Here is an 18,835-nt window from a genome sequence, read left to right on the forward strand (position 1 = left end):
TCTTTTACTCCCTTCCCTTCGTTTTCCTTTTTATAGATGTGTTTGTGTTTGTGCATCCAACAATATACCAGAAAAATACAAAAAATACAGTGAAAGTAATATATCAAATATATAAGAAATATAGAAACCAATTTTTAATTAGCCAGTGTCAATCAATATTACAGTTTAAGATTATAATTTAGAATTTAAAAAAATCAAAATAATTTTTAAAAAAATGGACTAATATTAACCCAAAATAATTACCTACCTAATATTCCTCGTATAAATATAATTGAAACACTCATTTCAAGTTTCAACACCTAACATAGTATAAGTTCAAAAACTTTAATATGAAAAAGAAGTGGGTTCATTTTGGAAACGGAAATGTTTGGTAACCAAAGAAAATCAGCCAAAAACAGCCATAACTTACCTTATTTAGCATTCATTAATTGTTGCGACAATTAATTAATATTAAATAAGGTAAGTTTTTGCTGTTTTTTTTGTCTACCTAGCATTACGCGGTAGAAAATGGTGGCATGAAAGAGAATAAACTGCGAAGTGCCTCAATTATTGATGTTTATAGTTATTAAAGTTACTTTTCGTTTGATTTAGTATATATATGTATAACAATTTAAAAAATATATATATACTAATTTATAAAAAATAAAAGTTTTACTAAATCACATCTTATTATACTCTAAGCCATATACTAATTTAGTTATAGTATGAGTTTAGGATTCATGTAAATGATCTCGAGATTAATTAAGAATGAAAACATATATTTCCATCTTGATCAAAAACTTATTTGAAATTAATGTAGTTCTGGACGTAAGGTCTAGATTTTTTTTTTATAACGGTTCAAATGTTTTTTTCAGCAAGATAAAGTTATCTAAAGTCTTTAAATGAGAATGAAGAGTGATACTTACAAAAAATAATTAACAAAAAAATTGAACTGTGGTTATAAATTACCATTAAAAAATATCTGTGCGTGATGGGATATTTATACAGTAAGAGTAATAATTTTTGTAACTTATCCTTTTATACTTTCTTTTTGTTTAGGGGATATTGAGATCCCATATTATGAATTCGAACCAAAACAGGTAATCGGGTCTAACCCGAACTAAACCGATGACTTTTGTTAGTGATTGGTTTGAATATCGGTTTTGAGAGTGCGAAAACCGAACTAATATGCGAACCCGATCATATATTAATTAAATAAAAAATAAAAAAATTTATATGTTATTTTCATTAGACAATGATTATTCATTATTAATATGTTTAGATTTTAATGAGTTTAGTTTTTAATGTGTTTGGTGTTTAATATGTTTGGATTATTTATATTGATGTACAATAATGTAACTTGTTGAATTTTTAAGATAAAAATTTAGTTTTTTTATGAATTTCAAAGTTATCGGATACCCAATTATCTGAACCGAACCAATCCATTCTTAATTGGTTTGGTTTGGTTCGGATATATGTACAAAAAAATACAAATCTGAACCAAACTGAACCAATTACATTTTGATCGGTTCGATTCTAATTTTACCATAAATCCGAACCAAACCGACTCGTGCTCACCCCTAAATAGTGAATTAGGGGTGGCAATGGGTAGGGTAGAGTAGGGTTTGGATCTAACCCTAACCCTACCTGCGAGTTGAGATTTTTATATAAACTCAACCCTACCCTACCCGCGGGTTGAGAATATCCCAACCTTAATCCTACCCGCTCTTAATCCGCGGGTACCCAACCCTACCTACGGATTACAAAAAATATACAACATTATTATATAACTTGATGATGATTTAAAATAAAACTGATTTTTATGTAAAAAAATATTAAATTATCAATTAATAATTTTCTTTTAGTGGTTAAGAATCTTTTGCATTTAATGAGGGGTATTTGATTCAACATCCACTTAAAACATATTTTTATATAAGTATATAACGTAAACATATATAGAGTGCGGGTTGGTTGGGTAGGGTTGAGGCTCAACCCGCACCATACCCGACCCGCACGAGAATCCTACCCGCACCCAACCCTACCCGCTGCGGATCGGGTTGGCAACCCTACCCGATCGGGTGGGATCGAATTGAATACCCACGGACGGGTAGGATACATATTGCCACCCCTACAGTGAATCAATTTGTACGAATACACATTAGTGCAGGTGATGTCTTATTGATGTATAAGTTGGGTCGAGTCAGAACCAAATGATCCAGACTCTAACTAAGTCGGATAGTTTTGGAAACGGATCTTCTAGACTCTTAAATTTTGTGAACTGGCCTTTTATTTTGGGTTTGACCCCTAATATTGAGCCAGACCATGAACATATCCGAATTTTAAATTAATATTATTTTTTGACCAAAAAAAATTATTATTATTTTGTACTCTCTACATTTTATTTTGAGACATACAAACACAATTATTAATGTGGTTCATTTCGTATATAATTTTTTAATTAATTGTTAATAGTCAAATTGGACTTATTTTAAATATTAGACAATTCAAAAAAATTTAAAAACATTAGAAATTTTATTAATTGGACAAAGTAGAATAAACGACGTCGTATTGGCGAACAACGCATAAAAGATAAGACATGGCGCATAGCGAGAGGAGCACAGCATAGCTGGATTCTTCTTCTTGCGCAACAATGGCGTTAGCACTGCCTTCGCTTTCTTCTACTTCTTCTTCGTTTCTGCAGCAAAACTTCACTGGAAGCTCCAAGGGACCCACTTGCAACAACACCAACAACACCTCAAGCTTTTTGGTCTTTGCTCAAAAGAAGGCAAAGAAAATCCGAAAGGTTACATCCACATTCTATGCTCATAATTCCATTAAATTTCGTAACTTTATCTCTCACTCCGATTTTATCTTGTGTTTCTGCAACTGGGTGTGCTTGGTTTTGCCGCATTATTCTGTTTTTTAATTCCCCTTAGTTATTGGTGTGCTATTTTTGAAATCAGATTATATTGAAGGAAGATGTAGCTGAAGTAGGAAAGAAAGGACAACTTATTGATGTTAAAGCTGGTTTCTACAGAAACTATCTTCTTCCCACTGGAAAGGCACAGATTGTTACTCCTCTTCTGCTCAAGTAATGTGTAATTCAATTTGAGCTATTTGTTTGATAATTATTTACAACTTTCATTGTTGGGTATAAGACTGTAATATCTCATTGTAGTGTGAAGAAATAAGCTTCATCTCTATGAAGAGTAACTTTGAAGTGTGACTGTAAACTGACCAGACTCTTAAAAATTTTCTGGCCTTGATTGAGAGAAAGCATATAGATGTCTTTAGAGTTCATAACTTGAATAATCATGCTTGTTGCTAGAATTTATTTACTTTGTCCATGGGGCTTTGATATTTTGGGTTGGTCATGTTTGTGTTTTTTCCATAAAACTCAGGCTCTTAACTCCCCTTCATGGATACAAAATGAAATTTTGTAGTCCTTTCTCGGATTTTCGTTCTCAGCTTGAATTCACTTTTGCACCTTTTCAATGACAAAATAATCAAATTTTCTTGTACAAATATTTGATTTCATATTTTCTAGTCAATTTTTCCGGTAGGCCATCTTGTCTGAATTATTTTCTTATGCAGGGCTAGCTTAGCTTAGCTGCTTCTGTATGCAAAAATATGCATTGCCATATAAAATGTTAACAATAATGTATGTGTTGTTTGCACAATTTAAACTGAATTTCCCTTGCATCGTCTAGGGAAATGAAGTTAGAGGAAGAAAGAATTGAGGCCGAGAAAAGACGGGTAATCTTTTTCCCCATCCAATCCTTACTTGGATAGAATGTGTCTCTGTTAATGTGAACGAAGGTTTCCATTTGTGAGTAGGAGAAACTTCTGCTAGTAAGCTTTACATATAAACCTGGTGTTACGAAAATCCTGCTGTCTTTTTAACTTCTAACTCCATATTAGTTTTTATTCCGAAAATCCATTTCATTTTCATATCTTATTGTCTTCAATGCAGGAAAGTTTACAACTACTTTGATACTTCTTCATTATCAGTATAGTTTTCCCCCTCCTATATGATTATTGTATGCATTCCTCAGTATCTAAGTTTCTAGTTCTGCAGGTAAAAGAAGAGGCACAGCAACTTGCTCGAATTTTTGAAACAGTTGGGGCTTTCAAGGTGAAGCGGAAAGGTGGTAAAGGAAAACTAATTTTTGGAAGGTGAGGCTTGTTCTGTGCAATTTTGAGCTGTTGATTTATGCTCTATATGGATTATGCTTCTAAATTTGCTTGTTATTCAGTGTTACAGCTCAAGATCTTGTTGACATTATCAAAGCGCAGCTTCAAAGGTACTATCTGTCTAATGTACACAAGTCTTTCTTTTTGAGAATTGGGAGTCTAACTAGTCTTATGTAACATGTTATTCTTCTCTAAATGTGAATGACTATTCTTTTCTTCTTCCTTTGAAGCTTTCCAATATTAAGGAACAAGTGTGTTTATGAATAATTGTCATGTGATCTTTTGTGATTTTCATAGGGAGGTGGACAAGAGAATTGTCGAACTTCCGGAGATACGAGAAACCGGAGAGTATATCGCAGAGTTAAAGCTGCATCCGGAAGTTACAGCGAGAGTAAGGTTGAATGTCTTTGCTAACTAAAGCACAAGTATGAAGTTCTATATGCTAATAATGCACATTTGGAGCTACCGGCTTGCAATGGTTCAAGGTAAATAACCACTGTATGAATCTTCAAACATCAAGCTTTATGTGATTTTGTCCCAAAAGTTCTAATAGAGGAAGGATTCCTAATGTACTAGTTCAATGGTTTATGTTCATATTTCCTCTTTGAATGTGTATTCAAGTTTTAGGACCTTTGTTTGGAATGTACTATTTTCTTGGTAAAGAATATGTTTTGACTCAATGGTTTATGTTTCTATGACTTACTTCACTATGGGAGGGAAATTTGTGATGTAAAGTATTTATGTTGATTGGACTTGCCCATCTTTTTTAACAGCTACCAACATGGGACAAAGGAAATGAATTCTCTTCCTAGATAGTATCATGTGTAGTGACAAAGGTCATGTAAAATTTTCAGACGAGAATGTAATATTCATATATACATTACATTCCGGTGGATGAAAGCTTTTCGCATGCTGATTATTGTCATTAACAAATCATAAAACTTTGCTTTGCTTGGCCAAAAGAATGAAAATAAAATAAGACTTGAGTCATGAAGCAAATTCAAAAAATCAAATTAAGAGTATAATGTAAAAATGTTGCTGCCCAGGATCGAACTGGGGACCTTCAGTGTGTAAGACTGACGTGATAACCACTACACCACAGCAACTCTTGATGGTAGGGAATCTTAGATTATTTTTATATCCTATGCTCATGATTAATTAGACACAAACTTGTATTCTAATGAACTTGTGAAAATATTATACTCTAAGAACAAAATAGGGTCCAATTAGACACAAACTTGTATTCATTTTCTTAAATAAAAAGGTGATTAATTTCTTTTCAGGAAACAATACATACATTCCTTGTATTGTACATGTGTTTGGTACAAAACTTTTTTCAACATAATAATAAATGAAGAATAATTATACTTTAAACATAAAAGAAAACTTCGTTTAATTAGTTGTCTTAATGATAAAAAAGAAGTGGATTGTTGACAGCGCCCATGGTATTTGTTCACAATAATTAAGTAGTCATAATTTATACTTTAGGAAAAATTTCAATTGTATCGAGGAAAACCGATGTTTCAATTGTTTTAACCATTGATTTTAATTAATATATATTATATATATTTTTTATAATTCAAATTAACGGTTAAAACAATTGGAACACCAGTATTTTCGATATATTTGAAACTCTTCCTCTACTTTATACATATATTGGCCAATATACTATAACGAACCCTATATGTGGATATGCTTCTCCATTGAATATCATTGGCAAAATTCAAACGTATAATAGATTAAAAATTAAGTTGTTGAATCCTTCCAGGCTGCTACACTAATTCCAACTTAATACTCATCATGGCTTCTAAATTGAAATATGGATTTTATTAATATATTAGATGAGTAATCATAATAATGGATTGTATATATAATATTCTTTATATTATATACTCGTCGCTTTAAACCCTTTTCTACTATATATTGATTTCACTTCTCATACACCATTATCATAAGACAATTTGGTATATATATAATCCCGTTTTAAACTGTGAATTGTAAGTAAATCCACTCTAACGCCAATAATTATTATAAAAATAAAAAATAAATCTCCTCCATATAAAATGCAAAATAAGTAAATAACTGACTATATAATTATATATATTTGGGCCAATATGATCCACAAATTTTATTGTTCCATCACAATGACAAACCTTCAAATTGGGGATGCGTCCTAATGAATCGGATCCAAACCCTATTGAGGGTCAACACTATATACAGAGAGAGAATTAAGCAAGTGATTATAGGTCACTAATAACACAAATAGAAGGGGTTATTATGATTTATGAGGCCGGCCAGTGCCTACTTTTTTAGGCTATTTTGGTTGAGAGGGGGGGGGGGGGGTTGTAGACATAGTGTTATACACAAAGTATGTAGGGACATCATGCCACATAGTATAAAACCAACTCATGCCATTTGAGGAATTTGTCTCTATCACTAAACTTTGAACCAATGCTAACTCCACATAACATAAACCTTGTCATAGCCAGAAAAAGATAAACAACTTCACATGTTAACAAAATGCATGCTTCAACCTAGCTAGCTAGCTCAATTTATTTAATTTTCTGCTACATAATATGCAATTTAATCATCATCATCATCCAGCTGTTGTGAAGATTAGAAAGCAGGCCAAATTATTTTAACATAAAAAAAAATTGGACAAAAAAAAAAGAGTATTTTCAGAATAATTTGTGGGATTTAATTATTTATAAGTAATTTACACATATACTTAGTATTTTTCAATTTATAAGAAATTATACCCCTTCTTCAATATTTTTTTTCCTCTTTAAAACTCTTCTTTATGTTACACCACAAGCTTGTGTTAAACTTTGGCAAGAGTACGAAGTAGTACGTACTATATCTCTATTTGTTTGGATAAATTACAAGAATATGATGATTTAAAATCATCATTCAAGTAGTTTTTTGTTTTTCCTCATTATTTTTGTTTTTCTACTAATAATGGAAATTGATGACATCTCAGCTGATTTCATACCCTTGTCTTGTGGTGATTGGTAATTTCATAGCCATTTGGAGTAAGCAAATTAAATTAAAGCAACCAATTGAAAAAGTTTAATTATATCACACAAACCCATCTTCATTGCTTTGGTTCCATCTTAATCACATTCTTATATTACATTAATAAGTTATAAACTATACTTCAACCCACATTCTTAAAATCTTAGGCCTTTTAACAAAAGAAGAAAATTACTAAAGCATTGGGTCTATGATCATAGTGTTAAGGTCCTAAGTTCCCTTTAATTAATGAGAACAATATTTATATAAATAAAGTATAGTTTAATGAAGTGGGAATAAGAGGATATAATTGTGGGGGTTACATACATGAGATAATGGAGAGAATGAATTGAAGCTCTCCAACTAAGACAACATACATGTGCTAATGTCAATGAGTGAGTGAGTGATCTCTTTTAATTTCTATTAGCTTATACATAATATTAATAGTATAGTCTATAGTATATTACTTTGTTATATATGTTATGCATTCGGACACCTCACGCAACATATGTGTCCACATGCTTCGCTTACCAGCATTCACAAAAACGTGCACATAACTAACTTTAGATAAGTGGCCAGTGTAAGTGACTTAAAAGTCTTCCCATCTCTCTCTCTCTCTCTTTCTTTTTTCCTTCATTGCTTAATTCAAGTTACATCTCTTACTCAATATATAATAATGACATATATGCCCAAATTTCAAGCTATAAGGCAAAATTAGTAACTATTTTATGCATTTCTCAACTCTTATATAATCTTTTGTTATTTGAATTCCCTTGATTATGTGAATATATGAGTAAAGATGTGTGGAATGATGGGTGCAAGTCCAAGAACTAAGGTTGGACAATACAAATGAAAATGGTATAATATAACCTATGATGCACGAATATTGATATGTATATTAAAATATAAAATAATTTTTTAATTATTTTTAATATATTTTTTAATTATATAAAGAATATAAAATATTTTTTATTTTAATAATTAATGGTATATATTATTTTTAAACTTATTTTATAAATACATGTAAAAAATAAGGTTGGATACGCTGATACGTGATGGTATTTAGATGTGTCTAAGCGTATTTGGTAAATAATTTTTTATTTTTTATTAAGACACAGTTAAATATAAAAAATACGTATATTGAATAAATATTATGTTCAAAATATATCCGATACGCAGAGACGACAAATAAAAAAAATTACCCGTAATTCATATAATATATAAATATAACTCTCCTAATCAGTAATAAGGTGTTTGTGGCCTCAAAGTTACCACTAATATCTTTCTTGGGAGCATCAAATTTGTATGGGCTGAAACAGAATTCCAATGAGAATGAGATAATCCCCAAGATAATTATTACTATGTATCTAGTCACAAATTAAACAATAAATGTATTTAATTAATTATTTTAGGGGATTACAAATTTAATTAAGCAAAGAAAAAAATAGCTAACTTGGCAGCTGGTTAATTAGGTCAAAGTGTTTAATTAGTTCAAATCTAAAAGCAATTACTATAATAGAGAGATGGAGAGAGGGGACCAGCAAATATGATAATACTTAAATTAGCTTATTATAGTATTTAGAATAATATATATAGCAAGAGACAGGGAGCCATAGAAATTGAAAGATACATGGTGAATAATAATGATGGCTTCGCAAGCATAGCATATGGCAACGACACAATGCATCATTTCATTTTTGTTACCAAAATTAGTTTGTTTTAATGCATCCCTCCTTTTCAATTTATTATATTATATTCTTGTGAATTAGTGAAGGAGAGTGGGAATGTAATGTATGTGGTAGCTATAAGTCCAGAAGTATATGCATGTATGTATGTATATATGTATGTATGTATGTATGAGAAACTAAAGAGAGGGAATGAGAGAAAATAAAGAGATCTCTAAACATAGCATGTAAAAAAAAAAAATCAATCACGCTTACGTGATCAACAACATTTCTGCTAACTTCTGCCAACTCTTATTTATAAATGTGTTTAATGAAAGTGTCTAATAAAAATATATTTTTTTATGGTTGTATTTAATAAAAGTGTCTTTATAGATATATTTTCTGGATGTATTTCTTTATATATGTGTTTAAAATATAATAATTAATTATTTTTAGCAATAAATTGACAAATAATATATTGGTATTTATACTTTTCCAAAAAAAATACATGATTAAATAGATAGTATAATCATGTGATAAAAAATGGGTATCTAAATATATGGGTACATCAAGAAAAATTACATGATACAATACATAATATATATAATCATCATGTGATGGAAAGTAGGATATCTAAATAAAAATAATAAGTTGCATTCATATTGCAAATGAAAAAGTTATTTCAATAGATGAAAAGAAGAAAAAACCTAACAAATATGTATATATAATTAGCTAGGTATTTTTTAAGGTGGTTATGTTATAGTGATTACAGTATTTTAAATTAAAAAAATGCTGCTAAAAGTTAAAGTAAATTATTTAATAATATTTTTAATTATCAAAATATTAAAAATATTATTTTAATTTTAATAATACTTATATAATTACCGAAATATTTTTATACTAAAATTCACCCTTAATAGTATATTATAAATATGCAATTATAAAATTACATAAAAAATATGTATGTATGTATGTATGTATTTATGTATGTATGTATGTATGTATGTATGTATGAGTGAGAAACTAAAGAGAGGGAGTGAAAGAAAGAGATCTTTTAGGCTTTATTATAACAAAAAATGAAAAGCACACAAAAGGGAACCTAATCCACGACTTTTGGTTGTGGTGGTGGTTATGCCAAACCCTAGCTATACCTTCACTCTTGCATATCACTCTCCACTCTTCTAAAAACCATTAGTAATTTCTTTTTTCTTCATATTTAAGACTTCGATCTTAGACTATTAGTTACGTTTTTTTTTTTGTGGCTTCCTTAATTGGTTCAACTGATCAGATATAAGGTTCTCAAAATTATACTAAAAAATAAATAAAGGAAAAGAAAAGAAATATATATATAAATAAAAGGAAGATAAATAAAGATGCCCTATCACTCACTTTTCGTGAATGAAAGGCAACCATGAACACTAACTACTTACTTACTCAAAGTATTCCAACTTCAACAAGTAGATCATATTGTCACGTATTTTTATAATTCAAAATCAAAATGCTCAATTATTAATAAAACCAAAGAATAATTCCAAAGAATCGATAATTAGCTAGGGAATAATATGTAAATAATTAACAATAGTGCTAAGTAATAATAATTCACATTGATCCATAATTGATCAAAATAATGAAAATTCCACCCTTCCCCAACCTGGCCTAATAATGGCAGTCCACCAAAGCCGGAGCAGCTGAGAGCACCATAGATTTCTTAGTTGCTGCGGTAGCAAACTGAAACTTTGGCTCCCGGAGGTCTTCCTCCGGAGCCGGAAGGTTGAGATCCAATTCTAGAATATTTCGAGGCTGAACTTCTACTGTTGTAGTTATAACAGTAGAAGTTGCCTCAATTCTGCTTAGGCCAACATTGGCCTGAGCAGTACTATTGGCGGCTGCGGCCGCTGTAGCCCTATGCCTTCTCATGTGTCCACCCAGTGCTTGGCCGGATGTGAATTCGGAGCCACATATGGAGCACTCGTGAATCTTGTTGGGCTTGTTGTTGTTGTTCCCGTGGAAATTACCTTTTTGCCCACTCCCAAATTGTAGAGAAATTATTGGATTATTATTATTTGGAGGGACAGTTTCAATCTGCTGGCTATGATGAAGATGATGGTCATAATTGGTCTTCATCATAAGTTGCTGCGGTGGTGGGGGAGGCAGTGGAGGTGGCGGAGACGGTGGTGGTGGTTTCTTGTCCTCGGCGGCAGGGATTGTTGTGAGCTTAGGCTTCTTGTGACTGGCTCTATGACCACCCAAGGCTTGAAAGGAAGGGAAGGTTCGGTTACAAGTCTTGCACTCATAAATATAGAAACCAACCTTGTTGTTGTTTATGGTGGCGGTTTCAATCTCCGAGAATTTCTTCTTGTTGTTACCACAACCATCATCATCTTCATCTTGATCATCAACTTGTGGCGGTTTTTGATGAGAATCTCCTCCTCCTTGAGCAAGAAGAATCAAGCAATTAGCCATGTCTTCTTCCTCTTGATTGGTTGTGGAAGAAATCGAAAACGAGCCGTGATCATCGCCGGAAGCGCTAGAACAGCTAGAGGCCGGCATGATGACGGTTGCGCCGCCACACAAAAGCCTCAACCTTTTGGTCCGTTTTCCCTTGGCTATATGATGGGTAGCATCATGATGAACAACATTACAATTATCATTGCTAGTGTTGGACAAATAATAGTCTTCCTTGTAATCCATTTCACAATTCAACACAAATTATGAGATAGAGTGAAGATAAGAAGAGTATAGAGTTATGTATTTATATAGTTTGGGATTTGAGAGTGAATGGGAACAAATGAGTTTGAAGCCGTCCTTGCTCTTTATAACAGCTACTTAATATTACTAAATAGTTGTTTACTTTGCCACCCAAAATCTTCCTTGCGTTTCCAACCTTGCAAGTGTGTGTTACTAACAACAAACTCTTCTTTTTCTTCCCTCTTCCACGCTCTCTTCTTGCCGCGTGCTTTCACGCTCTCATCATCTACCACACTTTTCTCTCCTCTCTTTCTGTTTCACTTCTACTACTACATACATTTTATATATGCTGCTTTATTTCTTAATATGTCTTATTAAACTTGTGTTATCATAACTTATGTAATTAATTACTCTTGGAATATATATACAATAGTTTTATAATTTTATAGATGGTTAACATATTATAAAATTTTATTTTTTATTGTTGTGTATATATGTAGGTGAAAACTTAGGTGAAGTCGACTTCACGTGAAGTTGATACCTGAGAACCGTTAGATGAAAATTTAGTCAATTCAGTCAAATCATCTAACGGCTCTCAGATATCAACTTCACGTGAAGTCAACTATACCTGAATTTCCACCATACGTAACATAAGTCTATTGGAATTGGGTGTGTTATATTTTTCATGATTCATCCATGATTATATATTGAATATTGGATTATTGATATTTTTAGTTTATAATTAATAATGGGAATATGTTAATGAAGCTAAGCAGTGTAACTTGCGAGTACAATTATCAATTAATACGTGTTAATAGGTTATTAGCTTAATTAGTAGTTTTGTGGATGGTAGAGATCTAGAAGGAAATTAGGTTGAAATTAGAGATAATTATTGTTATTATTAACTATAGTGGCAGATATGAATCTGAATTAGTGTTATAATTGTAGGTAACTGAAAAAGTGGATTAAAAAAAAAAAACTATGAGAGTTTAAAGAAGAGTTGAAGAAAGAAAGGTTGGTGTTAAGTGTTAGCGTTAAGGGTCGGTTTCACACTCTCTTTTGGTTAGGCTTTAGGCCAAACAGAAGGAAAGGGTAATTAGTAACACTATTTACACTAATAACCTATTCAAGCAAAGTGAGATTGCACGTTAAAAGCATGTATGTCAACCCTCCTCATAATAAGTATATATTTCCTCTTCTCTCATTAAAGAATACTTCTAATCCAATTGGAATCATTATTAGAGATTATTCGGGTGGCTTTTAAGCAAAATTAATTAAAGCCCCTTTAGTACCATCCCAAACAATAACAAATACACATATACATATATTTTTTTTTATTATTTTGTATTTAATTAATGGTTAATTAATTGTATTTTTCTTCCTTAAATTTTATGTCAATGTATATCGAAAGCTATCAAATTAACTATCATGTATTTACATATAAATATATGTGTTATCTAATTCAATTTCAAAGTATATTTAACATTTCAATATGTATTTTAAATTAAACGATTAGTTAATTTGGTAATTGATTTTTAGTGTGGTTAGTTTGTGTGAGTATGCAGTAGTGATGTGTGACTAGAGAATTATAGCGTAGAGAATAAAGAGTAGAAACAAAAATGTAATAATTGATTCTTATTATTTTTTTAATAGCCAAGAGTATTATTTATAGATATATCAAAGGGTTAAATTACAAGAACCAATATAAAAAAAGGTGAGGCTCTAACTATTCTTTGACTGTATCAGTTTCAGGCCCTATATTAGAAGTGGTACTCTTCACATTCCTCTTCAAACTCAGTGTGGAATTGAAAACCACCTGAGTTTGGTTCGAAATTTATGAAAGAGAGTTGCTGAGAGGGGCTTGGTCAGCACATCAGCTACTTGAGAATCAGAAGGAATATGAACCACAAAAAGTTGGTGTTTTGCAACTCTATCTTACACAAAATGCAAATCAATTTCAAAATGTTTGCTGCGACTATGAAGAATTGGATTGGCAGCAAGTATAACAACATTCAAGTTGTCGCAAAAGATGGTTGGGGAGACAGTTTAAGGTATGCCAAGTTCCTGTAATAGCTTTTGCACCCAGAGAACTTCAGCCTCTGCTTCTGCCAAGTGCCTGAATTCTGCTTCAGTGGAGGATCGACTCATTACATTCTATTTTCTACTGCACCAAAAGATAAGATTACAGTCTAGGTAGATACAATAACCACTGGTACTTCTTCTATATTTAGTTAGATCCTCAAACTCCGGTGAGCCTTGGGAGACGAGTTTTAGAGTAGATAACATAGGGGTAGATACAGACGTACAGTTTTAGATTCATGCATCTGAGCTCTGTGTAATAGATCCATAATATATTTTGACCGAGATATGTGTAGGTCACCATTAGGTATTATTGAATTCTAAGCCAATAAAGTAATGCAGGCCGCCTAAATCCTTGAGAGAGAATTTATTATGAAGAGATTGAATGAAAGTCTCTATTTTAGATACATTGTCTCCTGTAATAACTATATCATCAACATAAACTAAGATAGATAGCAGAAGTATTAGTGATTCGAACAAATAATTAAAGAGTTATCAGCCTTAGTATTAGTAAAACTATAATGAAAAAGGGTGGAGCTAAGAGCAGAAAACCAAGCACGAGGTGCTTGCTTCAAGCCATAGATTACCCTATTTAACTTACATACTAAAGTAGAGTTAGAGGAAGTAAAACCTGGTGGTTGCATCATATAAACATTCTCATTCAATGTGCCATTTAGAAAGGCATTATTGAAATCGAACTGCCGCAGAGGCCAGCCTTTTGTCACAGCAATAGAAATCACAGTCTTAATGGTAGAGGGTCTTATAACAGGACTAAAAATCTGGTTAAAATCCAAACCTTCAACTTGGTGACATTCCTTAGCTACTAGTCTTGCCTTATATTTTTTAATTGTATTGTCCGGAGCTCTTTTCACGGCATACACTCACTTGCATTAAATGACTGTGGTATTGGGAGGAGGTGTAGTGAGATGCCAAGTGTGGTATTTCATTAAGGCGTTATATTCTTCTTGCATGGCCCCTAGCCAGTGAGAAGAATTCAAGGCCTGTTTCAAGGATGTTGGTGGATTTTGAAGAAGATCATGGGAAGAGACAGCAGCAGTTAATACTTTTGGTTTGTAAATGCCAGATTTTGACCTGGTAACCATACTGTGTTGGTTTTGAGTGACTTGAGGGTGGGGGTTTGGCAAAAAACAGGAACTCCTGAGGGTTCAGTTTCTATTGCTTGAATTGGAGTAGCACTAGAAACATTTAATGAGGAGTTGGAGGAAGGTTGGATTGAGGAAGTATGAGGATTTGAGAGATGGAAATTGGAAAAGGTTGATATGAGGGGAGAATTGACATGGTGCACAATCTCAACAGTTGGAATATAAGGAGGTAAAATAGGAGGAGCTGAATCTTTGAAGGAAGAACTTGTATTATGAATGCTATAAACAACAAATAAGGATGAAAAGAAAAACAACTGGTCATCAAAGATAACATTTCTTGCAATATAGATTTTTCCTTGAGATGTAAGACATTTGAACTCTTTAGACTAAGGAGCATAGCCCCAAAAAAATACATTGTTGAGACCTATAGTCTATTTTATGAGTGTTAAAGAGTCTGAGATGAGGATAGCATGCACAACCAAAAACTTTGAGTATGATGTAATTTGGTTTCACATCATTTAACATTTCATAAGGTGATTTACAGTTCAAAACTTTGGTAGGAAGTCTATTGATAAAAAATGCAGAGGTCAAAAACGCATTTTTCCAAAAAGAAAAGGGAAGTTTGGCAGTGGCAAAAAGAGATAAACCCATCTCAGCTAAGTGCCTATGCTTTCTCTCAACAACTTCTTGTTGTTGATGGATGTGTGGGCAAGACAAGAGATGAACAATATCATTTTTTGCACAAAAAACTTGAAAGAGGATGACAAGAATTCTTTATCATTATCTGTTTGCACTTGTTTTAAAGAAAAACCAATTTGTTTCTCCATTAGGGTTTTATACTATTTAAAAATTTCAAACACTTGGAATTTATTTTGAAGCAAAGACAGACAGGTGTATCTAGTAAAAGCATCAACAAAACTTACATAATACCTAAAATCAGATCGAGATGCACTAAGAACTGGATCCCATATATCAATTTGTAGAGGACAAGTATATATAGTGTCAGAATTAGAAAAAAGAAGCACATGCATTTTAGCCATGCAACAATATTCACAAACAAAGGAATCAGAGTTCTCATTATTATCAATTGGAATGTTACATTGTTTTAGGATAGTTTTAACAATAGAGAAGAAGGATGTCAAAGCCTTCTATGTCAAAAAGCAAGGTTAAATTTGCAAATTGCTAAAAAAGACTGAACCATATTTTGATGATTTAAAGACTGTAGAAAACAGAATTTTAAAAGCATGCAATTCATTCTTAAGGATTCTCTGGAGAAGAATTTCTTTGTTGACCTGTGATTTCACACAACAAAATTTAGAGACACTCAATAGGTTCTTAGCAATTTCAGGTACATGTAATAGATCTGTAAGAAGAAAAATTCTTTTTGAAATTGGACGAGTTAAAACCAAATTTTCATATTGAGAAATAGCAATTTTGGGAGACCATCACAAATTGCTTCAATGTGTGTTCTGTAGTGACATCATAACCAAGAGAAATGAGAGAATCTACCAGTTTCTTGATGTTCTTGAGGTATGATGTGAGGATTATTGCCAGTTAGGATTCCACAAAGAAGTCTCATTGCTAGTATAGTCCCAACCAACAAATAACTCTCGCAATCAAAGTTTAATATAGTTGTCACAAGTTCAAACCCAATAAAAATTTACCGAGAGTATTACTCTCAAGTCGTCCTCAAGAGAATGGGCAAGTGTGTGTATCAAGGTTGGCTAGAAATCTAGGGTTGAAAGGCATATGAGCAAGAATTTAAACTAGCAAACTTAACATCTAAGAAACATAAATTACAAGAAACTAAATCAAGATAATTAAAGCAAGAGCTAAGTAAATGGCAATCTAACAAGACACTATATAAATCTAATTCTATTCTAGAGCTAATCTAAACAACTAAAATTAACTAAAGCAAGAATTAAGTAATTAGAATTTTGGATTTTCAAATATAAGATGCAAAAGAACTCTTGGCTAAGGCATAGGAATTGAGATCACTATCCTTGTCTAATAACCATATATTGACAATTATGAGGAACCAAACCCATCAAGTCTACTTCTATTCTTGAAGTATGTCAAATAGGTTGATCAACATCAACCCATAAGTCACAACCTAGCTACTAATTGACTTAGTAGTAAGCGAGTGTTAATGGGTATCAAATTGACAAACAAGGGATCTCAGATCACCAATTCAATTAGACCCAATGACTCAATGTCACTCAATTCCTTAGCCTAGGCCAAGAGTATAGAAAACTACTCCATAACTAGTGAAAATATTTTGTCAAACACATAATAGACAATAGTTAAAGACATAACTAAATTACATAATCAAATAGAAATTAAAACCATCCACTAAAAATTAACAATAAATAAACTTAATTAAGATTAAGAAACATGAAAACTTCAATGCATTAATTAGAATTCAAAATCAACAAGGTTCATAAAATGAGAATTAAAAGGGAACATAAGGAGAAGAACACAATTCTAACACAAGATTTAAGTAAAATTATAACTAGAGAAGCTACAATTAGGTAAATAAAACTAGAAGTAACAATATCCAATTCAAAAATTCAAATAAGAAAATGATCAAAATGCACTAAACTTAGAGAGAAGTAAGAGTTTTTCTATCTAGAAAAACAAAGAACAAAAACTAGCTAAAATTGTCTATAATGTGTGTATGATTGATTGCCTCCCTTCCCCCCATCAATTCTTAGCCTTTTCCCATTCAAAATCAAGTTGGATTTGGGGCTGGACCTCTCAGAAATCGCCAGCCACGTTTTCCATAAATGAGTCACATGCTGAACGTCACGCGTACGCGTGGGTCACGCGTGCGCATCAACTGAGCTCTTCACAAGTCACGTGTATGCGGAAGGTCACGCGTACGCGTCATCTGAATTTCGCAATTGTCATACGTACGCGTCATGTCACGCGCACGCGTCACGATCTGCTTCTTCAAATCTCTATTCTTCGTGTTTCTTCCACTTTTGCATGCTTCATTTTCATCCTTTAAGCCATTCTTTCCATATAGATCCTAAGATCACTTAACAAATACATCACATCATCGAATGGTAATAGGAAAGGATTAAAAATTAGCACTTTTAAGGCCTAAGAAGTATATTTTGAATTAGGGGGTAAGTATTGTTTTGGTCCCTAACGTTTAGGGTCAGAATCAAAACCGACCCCAATGTAATTTTTTATTTAAAATCATTCTTAACGTTTTATTTTGGTATTAAAATCATCCTTTTGAATAAAATATTTTTTAAATGACAAAACTACCCCCTTTCTCCACCATTTCACTATTTTCTCCTTCTTCTATTAACACAATTCAGAACTACAAATCCTTCATCCTCCATTAACAAAATCCAAAACTATGAATGCTTAAATACAATTAACAAAACTCAAATCTAATTTCAAGAATAAAAAACATATCAGAAACAAAAAAAACAGAAACAAGAATCTAATTTCAAGAATAAAAAACAAGAAAAAAATTAGAGAGAATTACAATAGCTCTAATTGAATTGGTTGGCTCTCCTACCTGGGATCCCAACTATCATCCATATCCGTTTACCTTACATGCTATCAAAACAAAAGTCCCTCCACCTGTTACACACTCTTCAAATGGAGGGAAAGAAGCTCTTTCACTAGTGATTATAAGCTTGGTGCCCTTAAATGACAGGAGGGGAAGAAGCTCTAATGGAAGCATCCAATTAACTGGAAATCCCACCTTTTAGATTCTACATTTGCTACTGCTGTAGTGGAGAATGAATCTACTACCTGTGCCAGCAAACAAATACTAAAAATAAGAAAAGGCTAGGTGTCCATACCACCAACCAACTCCTGAAAGAAAAACAAGAACAATCCAGAAGCAGGAATAAGAACAAGAAATCCAAAAACAAAACAAAGCAACAACAATCCAGAAGCAACGTCAACAGAAGCGGCGGCAACACGGTGACTACTCACCACCACCATCGTCTCTCTCTCTCTCTCTCTCTCTCTCTCTCTCTCTCTCTCTCCGGCGGCGATGCGACAACCTCCACCATAGCAGCAGCTCCCTTCTCCTTGCGAGGCTTCATGGATGACCAACCATGGCAAGACGCGGCGGGACGAGGCTGAACG

At 32.5% G+C, this 18,835-nt stretch overlaps 2 protein-coding genes and 1 non-coding gene across 3 annotated transcripts; 1 reads left to right on the top strand and 2 right to left on the bottom strand.

The window, feature by feature from the left end:
• The first annotated feature begins 2,501 nt into the window (after window positions 1-2,501).
• On the top strand, window positions 2,502-4,853 carry LOC112736433 (large ribosomal subunit protein bL9c). Its single transcript, XM_025785889.2, has 6 exons — window positions 2,502-2,782; window positions 2,943-3,070; window positions 3,690-3,735; window positions 4,058-4,155; window positions 4,236-4,283; window positions 4,471-4,853. Exons 1-6 carry the CDS (start codon window positions 2,630-2,632, stop codon window positions 4,589-4,591), a joined length of 594 nt encoding a protein of 197 aa, XP_025641674.1. The 5' UTR covers window positions 2,502-2,629; the 3' UTR covers window positions 4,592-4,853.
• Window positions 4,854-5,206: 353 nt separating this feature from the next.
• On the bottom strand, window positions 5,207-5,279 carry TRNAV-UAC (transfer RNA valine (anticodon UAC)). The gene has a single exon. It is a non-coding gene; the product is annotated as a tRNA-Val (tRNA).
• Window positions 5,280-10,326: 5,047 nt separating this feature from the next.
• On the bottom strand, window positions 10,327-12,507 carry LOC112736434 (zinc finger protein ZAT5). The gene has a single exon (XM_025785890.3). The coding sequence runs from the start codon at window positions 11,538-11,540 to the stop codon at window positions 10,506-10,508; it is 1,035 nt and encodes a 344-aa protein (XP_025641675.1). The 5' UTR covers window positions 11,541-12,507; the 3' UTR covers window positions 10,327-10,505.
• Window positions 12,508-18,835: the final 6,328 nt, after the last annotated feature.

This window comes from Arachis hypogaea, chromosome 13, assembly GCF_003086295.3.
Source record: "Arachis hypogaea cultivar Tifrunner chromosome 13, arahy.Tifrunner.gnm2.J5K5, whole genome shotgun sequence".
Classification (NCBI taxonomy): Eukaryota; Viridiplantae; Streptophyta; class Magnoliopsida; order Fabales; family Fabaceae; genus Arachis; species Arachis hypogaea.

What these genes read in the sequence shown, in the direction of transcription:
- LOC112736433 (XM_025785889.2), top strand. Translation starts at nt 2,630, where the DNA reads ATGGCGTTAGCACTGCCTTCGCTTTCTTCTACTTCTTCTTCGTTTCTG. An exon ending in AGGCAAAGAAAATCCGAAAG is followed by an intron (nt 2,783 to 2,942) that starts GTTACATCCACA and finishes TTTTGAAATCAG; the next exon opens with ATTATATTGAAGGAAGATGT. An exon ending in GGAAAACTAATTTTTGGAAG is followed by an intron (nt 4,156 to 4,235) that starts GTGAGGCTTGTT and finishes CTTGTTATTCAG; the next exon opens with TGTTACAGCTCAAGATCTTG.
- LOC112736434 (XM_025785890.3), bottom strand. Translation starts at nt 11,540, where the DNA reads ATGGATTACAAGGAAGACTATTATTTGTCCAACACTAGCAATGATAAT.